The sequence below is a fragment of the Zootoca vivipara genome, chromosome 11, assembly GCF_963506605.1.
Source record: "Zootoca vivipara chromosome 11, rZooViv1.1, whole genome shotgun sequence".
Taxonomy (NCBI): domain Eukaryota; kingdom Metazoa; phylum Chordata; class Lepidosauria; order Squamata; family Lacertidae; genus Zootoca; species Zootoca vivipara.
The window spans coordinates 9,279,684-9,288,089 of record NC_083286.1 but is presented as its reverse complement, the minus strand read 5'-3'; the positions used below and the strand labels follow the sequence as shown (position 1 = coordinate 9,288,089).

Genomic DNA, 8,406 nt, shown 5'->3' with positions numbered 1-8,406 from the left:
TTGGCTCAGAGCTTTGAAAGATTACTCCGCTAATCTTAATTCTCCATCCTTCTGTTTCATGAGTGAGTCAGCAAATTGTCAACCCCGCCAAGTGACACACTTGCTTACATTCTAAAGGGTTGTGTTTCATTATTTCTAAAATCCCACGTTGTGATTTTCGGATCATAGCAGAGCCTCCTGACAAAGCTCCTCCAATAGTAATTGAACTTTTCCCTCGATGGCTCAGAAGATGGGCTGATCCTCTTATGTCCTCAGCTATAGTTCTTAAGTGGAAGAGCCTGCTGTGCACAGCTGGAACTGGTGCCAAACTTACAGCCTCTCCAAGAAGAAAGTGTGTTTGACAAGCTGCATAAGTTTCTTCCATATGTTTAAGTTAGGCTTTGTGGGTTGTTGTTTTTTTTACAAAATCCATTGCCCTGGGGGACGCCATGTTTTTGTTGTTAGCGGATGACATCCTGGGGAGATCTTTTTCAGCCATAGGCTCAAAGAAGGTTTAATTGGCAACTCAATTTTTTGTTGATAAATACCTAACAACAACTTTTTTCTCTCAATATTACTAGTCCTTCATCCTAAATTCCCAGGGTGGGTTGCAACAATTTAAAATACATTTAAAAAACAGTTTAAAACAAATTCAAAATCAATATCATTTTACTAATAAAATTTCCTTTTATGGATATTTATTGTGAGATGTGTCTGATTTATCCACTGTAATATAAGAAGCCCTCTCCTCTTTTAAGAGTACTTTTCCCCCAGTGTGAAGATAGAAAGCAGGCATAGGCAAACTCAACCCTCCAGATGTTTTGGGACTACAACTCCCATCATCCCTGACCACTGGTCCTGTAAGCTAGGGATGATGGGAGTTGTAGTCCCAAAACATATGTTTGCCTATGCCTGAATTAAATAAATAAATACAGTGGTGGAAGGCTGGTATAGCCAACGGTGAGAAAAACTAAAATTCTAAGTTACTTTTATTGTTTTTATTGCATGTATATCTCCTCCAAGGAGCTCAATTTTAGCCTGACAACAACCCTGCGAGGTAGGTTAGGCTGAGAGGCTGCGACTGGCCCAAGGTCACCCAAGTGAGTTTTGTGGCTGAAGTGGGGATTTGAACCCTGGGCACCTGGTCCAACACATTCGTCTGCCATACAGACAAAGAGCCAATATTGGGGTAGGGGGAGACAGCTGTCAAAACCTGCAAACTGAGAGAATTTTTTTTTTCTAAATGGCTGCATCTGATCCTTCAAATTCGACTGCCGAGCAGACATACACCCACCCTCATCATCCTCTCTGTCTATATACCCTGCTCTTTCTTGAGAAAATAGCATGTTAAAATTGTCTCCTTAGAACTCCCATGCTCACTGCCTTAAACTGCCTTTTGCGTGCCAGCGTGAAATGATTTGACCTACTCTTGGAAGCCATTGATTATCTGTCAGGGCCAGGATCTTCTCAGCAGGAGCTGTTGCATGAAACATTTCTATTACTAACTGGGAACATGAGGGAGTGGGGTTCATCATGGCTCTGTCCCGATAGAGGGCAAGACAGACACGTACATCAGATCATGAATGTTCTGAGGCTGAGGGGAACTGCTGGGCACCCACTGCAGAATGATCAAGGGGACGAGGCAGCTCTCCGGTGAGAAAAGGTTGCGACATTTGGGGCTTCTTAAATTAGAGAAAAGGTGAATAAGAGGGGACGTGACAGAGGTGTATAAAATTATGCACGGGGTTTTTCTACCTTTTATAATGCTGGAGCTCGTGGACATCCAAGGAAACTGAATGTTGGAAGATTCAGGACAAAATAGAGTACAGTGGTACCTCAGTTTTTGAACGTAATCCGTTTCGGAAGACAGTTCGAGTTATTAAATGTTCAATAGCCGAGGCGACAGCTAAGCCTCAGGATCTTGCTGTCAGGAGTTTGTGCAGGAGCCGGGTCCTGGGACCAGCAGGGCTTTGCAGGACTTGGATCCTCTTCGGCCTGTTCCGGGGAGGCAGGGCACAGCCGCACAGGTGAGGCCACTTGGTATTCGCTGCACCTGGTGCATACCTGCCAAGTTGCTGTCAGAGAAATAAGGGACCGGGCCAGAAATAGCAGACCGGAAGTAGCGCTGCTGCCATTTTGGAACTGGGCGGAGCATGCTCAGAAGTGACTTTTGGTGCTGCTTTGCCCAGTTCCAAAATGGTCACCGCGCCAGAAGTTGCACTGCAGCCATTTTGGAACTGGGCAGAGCAGCATCAAAAGTCGCTTCTGAGCATGCTCTGCCCAGTTCCAAAATGGCCGTCGTGCAAGAATAAACCGGGGGGAAACAAAAAAATCCGTTTTTTCAGCTAGGAACAGCTGGGAAAACGGGGATTTCCCGGGGAAAACGGGAGACTTGGCAGCTATGACCTGGTGGCAAGAGCCAGCAGGGGATATAAGGCCAGCATTTCCCCTTAGCTCTTTGCCACAGCAATGCACTCTCTGCCTCGCTGTGTGCCTCCTTACCTTTTGACCGTGACTTCGTGCCTTAACCCTTGGACTGTGACTTTGTGCTTAGACCCTCGGACTGTGACTCTGTGCTTCGACCTTTGGACTGTGACTTCTTCCCTTGTGCTTCTTGACCCTTGAACCTCTGCTCTTCGGACGTTTGTGCCTACCATCTTGCCCCCGGTCCCGACGCTCCTTGCTGGGACTTCGCTCGTAAACAGCTTGGACCGTGACACTTGCACTCAGCAGACGCTGCGTGGCGTGTTCGACTTCCAAGGCTTCTTCGAAAACCAAAGCATTTACTACCAGGTTTACAGCATTCGAAAACCCAAATGTTCGTCAACAGAGACGTTCAAAAACCGAGGTACCACTGTACTTCAGAGTTCAGCTATGGGACTGGCTCCCACAAGAGGCAGCAATGACCACCAACTTGGATGACTCTACAAAAGGATTAGGCAAATTCATGGTGCATAAGCCTGTCAATGGCTATTAGTCATTATGGCTATATTGTTACTTCATTATCAGAGGCAAAATGTCACTAAATGCCAGTTGCTGGGAATCCCAGGTGGGCAGAGAGCTGTTGCCATCAGGTCCTCTTGCCGTGTTGTGGACCCTGTGGGCCCTCCAGATGTTATTAGACTCAACTCTAACCTACCCGGAACCTGAGATCATCTTCTGAGGCCCTCCTTTGTGTGCCTCCCCCTCGAGGCACAAGAATGGGGCCTTCTCTGCAGTGGCTCCCCATTTGTGGAATGCTCTCCCCGAGGAAGTTCACTTGGCACCTTCATTATATACCTTTAGGCGCCAGGCAAAAATGTTCCTTTTTAACCGGGCCTTTGGTTGACCTGATTGACATCCTATGCCCTTTTAAAATGTGGGGTTTGGGGGGGTGTATTGGACTGTTGTTTTTATTTTGATTAAAATGTGGCTCTTTGGGGGGGGTGTTATTGGGTTATTTTGATTGTATATATTGTGATCTTTTCTGTGAGACCTCCAGGCATAAGGCGGTACAGTATATAAATTCAACGAATAACTAAAAGAAACTCCCATCTGTTCCAGCCAGCATTGTCTATGGTTCAGGGACAAGGAGAGATGTAGTCCAACACCATCTGGAAGGCTACAGGTCAGTGATAGAACAGCCAGGAAAATGAAATGGTCCTACACACCGCTGTATAGATGAATGGAGAGGCCTTACTTTGCATATAGTGGCCCATTAAAGGTAAAGGGACCCCTGACCATTAGGTCCAGTCGTGACCGACTCTGGGGTTGCGCGCTCATCTCGCATTATTGGCCGAGGGAGCCGGCGTATAGCTTCCAGGTCATGTGGCCAGCATGACAAAGCCGCTTCTGGCGAACCAGAGCAGCGCACGGAAATGCTGTTTACCTTCCGGCCAGAGCGGTACCTATTTATCTACTTGCATTTTGACGTGCTTTCGAACTGCTAGGTTGGCAGGAGCTGGGACCGAGCAACGGGAGCTCACCCCGTCACAGGGATTCGAACCGCTGACCTTCTGATCAACAAGCCCTAGGCTCAGTGGTTTAACCCACAGCGCCACCTGGGTCCCTTACTAACCAAGTGTTACTACAGCCTTGTGAAGTGGCCTGTGAGAATATAAATCGAGACGGATTTTGTAGAGAAGGGTGTCGTAAGTTCATAGCAATGGTCATAAATTCATAGGAACCATTCATGCTGGATTCTCCTACCCTGCACAGAAAAAAATAAGGGCATTTTTATTTTTATGTGATGGGGGAAGTGACTGGAAAAATTAATTATAGGTAATGAAGGTTTTTAAAAAACAAAAAATCCATGTAAGAAAAGCAATTTTACTGTAACAACAGAAATTACATTTCAAACCCAGAAGCCTGCTGAGAAACAGATTAGATTCCCATTTCGTAGCTTAAGGTCTAAAAAGAATTATCGTTCCCTTCCTTGTCTCCCATGACAACTTTCCACTTCTGCTGTTTGTCCTTATTGCGTCTTTCTTTTAACTTCAGAAGCATGTTCAAAGCCGTTTTATTTTTCAGAATGGAATTTCAGCCAAGAGATCCCAAGGAACCTGAACAGTTCACTAAGTCACATTATTTGTTTTCTGTTTCTGCTCCTCTTCCATCTCAGCATTTGCAAAGGAAACATAACTCCTCGCTTTACTGTGGTAATTGGATGGTGGAGAAATGTGGCCTTGTTCTAAAAGCTTATGGGTCATCATCAGGTGCTTCAAGTTGGCAACGTGGAGGGGGAGAGGGAAAAGGTTTACACTCAGCTATATAGGGTTAAGTAGTCTCTCTATATGCACCATGGGCTTGTTAAAAGTTAATAGCATTTATAAAAACCGAGAGAAAGGGGGAAAGACATGTGTGTTATGACCTCGGCAGGGAAAGCGGACAGGTGCAAGATCCCAAACGCTTTTTAGTGCAACATCATTTTCTCGGCAGAACATGGGCAAAATTATTACAGACACCAAATTTAAACAGTTGCACCTCCTTGGTGAAAGCAATTTTCTACATTCAGTATATTTATTGGACATTTCTGTACAGTATATACATGTGGACTTGTAAAAGGAAAGGAGAAAGAGACTCCTCTCCATGGGTTTGAAATTTTGGGTTGTATCCTGGGCTAGTCCTACCCAGAGTAGACCTGTTGGAATTAATGAACCTAACTTACTCGTGTCCATTAATTTCAGTGGATCTACTTTGATTAAGACAAGCATTTGATAAAGCTCCCAGATTCCTTTTTTGTTTTAGCACCACTGCCAGCATCTATTTTGGCATTAAGTGGTCTGTAAATATACAGTGGACCCTCGGGTTATGTTACCTTCGGGTAACGTAACTTTTGAGTTGCGAACATGGCCACCCTCGAAGTGTATACTTCTGGGTTTCGCTGCATGTGCAGAAGCACTCTGCATGCCGCACGCATGCGCAGAAGTGGCACCTCATGTTGCAGACTTTTCAGGGTACATAAGGACTCCCTGAATGAATTAAGTTCATATCCGGAGGGTTCACTGTATAGAGATATAATTAGGGTTAGTTCAAAGGAACCTGGGCCATTAAGAATAAGTATCTATACACAGATTAAGTTTAACAGATGTACAGTTTAATCTTCTAGTTACTTCCTTCCTTGCATCTATATGCAAGCAGATTCCTAACACACCCCTTAGAACGTCCTTCTAGTCAAGTACAGATCCTGGGATGGAATTGCCTGCAATTAATCCAGGGCATTCTGAAATACTGGCTTGGATCAAGAAATGGACCTGTCACAATCATCACAGGGGCATTTCTGTGATATTGTTCTCAGGCACAGATACTAGACTAGAGTACAAAATGCTGGTCTAGCGGTTCTCGGGGGCGGGGCCGAGGCGGCTGCGGGCAATGAAGGCACCGGCGCAGGATCTGAAAATGGAGTGCGACATCCTGGACTCGCTCGAGGCTCTGGGGTACAAAGGCCCTCTTTTGGACGAAGATGCCCTTAATAAAGCAGCCGAGAGTGGTCTGGCTTCACAAGACTTCTGCGATCTTTGTGTTTGGTTAAGTTCCCAAATACAGCCGTTGTGTGACTTGGAAGAAAGCATCTCCTCAACAGCTGGTGGTGAAGACGTTGAAAGTTTACAGCTTGAGATGAGCGGCTTTTTAAAAGAGCTAGCTTGTCCATATTCAACACTTGTGTCTGGAGAAATTAAAGAGCGGTTAAAAAAGAAAGAAGATTGTCTTAAAGTCCTATTATTTTTAAGCACAGAACTTCAGGCTTTGCAGATACTGAAATTGAAAGAACGTAAAAGTTCTCATTTGACGAAGAATAATGACATCCACCAAGAAATCCAAATGATCTGCGACGTCCTGGGTCTACCAAAGTCATCACCTTCATCTTCTGATATTCCGGTCTTATTAAGCAATATAGAGTCAAAGGTTAAGGACATTTTATCAAAAATTCCAAACACTTATGTGGGCAAATCTCTGCTTAAAACTCCTTTGAATTCAGAACAAACGGGAAGGTTGGAAAAAATAAACGAGACTCTTCTTGGTGAATATGAATGCCGGCGTCGTATGTTAATGAAGCGCTTAGACGTAACTGTACAGTCCTTTGGTTGGTCCGATAGAGCAAAGGTGAAAACAGATGACATTGCAAGGATTTATCAACCCAAACGTTATGGACTCACTGCTAAATCAACTATTTCATTAGCCCATCTTCTAGCAGCTCGTGAAGACTTGTCGAAGATCATAAGAACGAGCAGTGGATCATCACGAGAAAAGACCATTTGCTCCATCAATAAGGTCTTGATGGGAAGAGTACCGGATCGTGGAGGCAGATCAACAGAAATTGATCCACCACCACCTGAAATGCCCCCTTGGCAGAAGAGGCAAGATGGTGGTGGTAGAGGTGGAAGAGGAGGTCGAGGAGGAGGGGGTGGCGGCTGGGGGGGAGGGGGGTGGCGGTAGGGGAGGAGGAGGGGGTGGAGGTTGGAGAGGAGGAGGGGGTTTTCAAGGGAGGGGAGGAGGCTACGGTGGGAGAGGTGGGTATGGTGAGTCATATGGTAGAAGGGGAGGGGGAGGAGGCTACAGGAGATACTGATACCACTAAATGTTAACTGACACAAACGGTTCATTGAGAGTCTGGGATAAATTATAGCTGACTTTGCAGCATGAAAAAAAAATGCTGGTCTAGCCCTGCCGCTTTGCCTCTGAAGGCAGGGCCAGGGGCAGGAGGAGACCTTGGGGAAGATGTCCTCCTCCCAGCACCACAGCTAGGATGCAAGAGCATTTATTCTGTGAACGGCCTTGTGCTCTTTTGATGAAAGGTGGTATATAAATTTAATTAATTAATAAGAATAAGAGGTCAGTGTCTATTTGGGTTGTTGACAACATTTTGTTCCCTTACTCAGCCTACTGAGATTTAAGTGTAAGTGTTTATGTTAATTAGCTGGATAAGTTAGTGTTTGTTGTTTTCTTACCGTCTGAGCCGTTTTAATCTGTGTAAGTATTGGTGTTTTTCTCTCTTGTAGAGTTTTCTTTTAGTAAAGTCTATGTATGATTTTATGAAAGAAAGAAAAAGAAAAAGAATAATACATCTTAATTTTTTTTAAAAAAAAACCTCTAGGCAGTGCACAACATAAAACAGCAAACAACACCATTAAAACAGAGATACAACATAAAGCCACCAAAACAGAAATATAAAAGCATTTAAAAAGGGGGGAAAGGGGAATTCATACAGATAAAGACAGGGCCTGATCTTATTGGTCAAGAAAAGACTGGGCAAACAGAGATTTATTTAAAAGACACCTGAAGCAAATGTATGGCAGATGGAAGGGCATCCCATAGCACAGAAACAACAGCAGAATATACCCCTTTTGGGGTCACTGTCATTGGATGTTGTGTAGGGTGCAGATTTATGAACAGAATTTCCCTAGGTGTTCTAAATGATCTTACAGGGACCAACACTACCTCAAAGGTTTGTTGTTAGGCTTAAAACATACTCTGAGAAACCAAAAACAAATCCTGAATGGTACCAAAAACAAATCCTGAATGGCGAACTGATTTGCATGCAGCACAAAGTCAAATTCTGGGACAAGGTTAAAAGTATAAGAAACTCCATGGAAGACCTAGGCCTTTTTAACACCTCACGTTCCCTAGTTTTTGGTTTTTGGAATAACATACAGAATAACACACATACGTTCTGTTAAAACATATAAGAACCTACCAGGGAATTAAACAAAACCTGTTTGTTTAGGCTAGCTTTGCTATTATGGACTTTAGGCGTAATAACTCATTGATGGTAGTGGTGCGGGTATCATTTTAGAAAAGACGATATATTTACATGAAATTGAAAATACAAACCTGGATCCTTAATCAAATGTTTGAAAACGTGTTTGTGTTTCTTAATTTGTGAGCTACAAAAGCCCTTTGTGTTCCAGCACGCTAAACTCTTCAAAGCTAGATGGGATATCGTCTTAA

The 8,406-nt window shown here is 44.1% G+C and overlaps 1 protein-coding gene across 1 annotated transcript; it reads left to right on the top strand.

Annotated features, from left to right (window-relative positions):
- The first annotated feature begins 5,812 nt into the window (after nt 1-5,812).
- Nucleotides 5,813-7,083, top strand: LOC132592792 (protein FAM98B-like). Its single transcript, XM_060280033.1, is given in 2 exon segments — nt 5,813-6,888; nt 6,890-7,083. Coding segments are annotated over 2 exon segments (1,197 nt in total). The 5' UTR covers nt 5,813-5,829; the 3' UTR covers nt 7,028-7,083.
- The last annotated feature ends 1,323 nt before the right edge of the window (nt 7,084-8,406 follow it).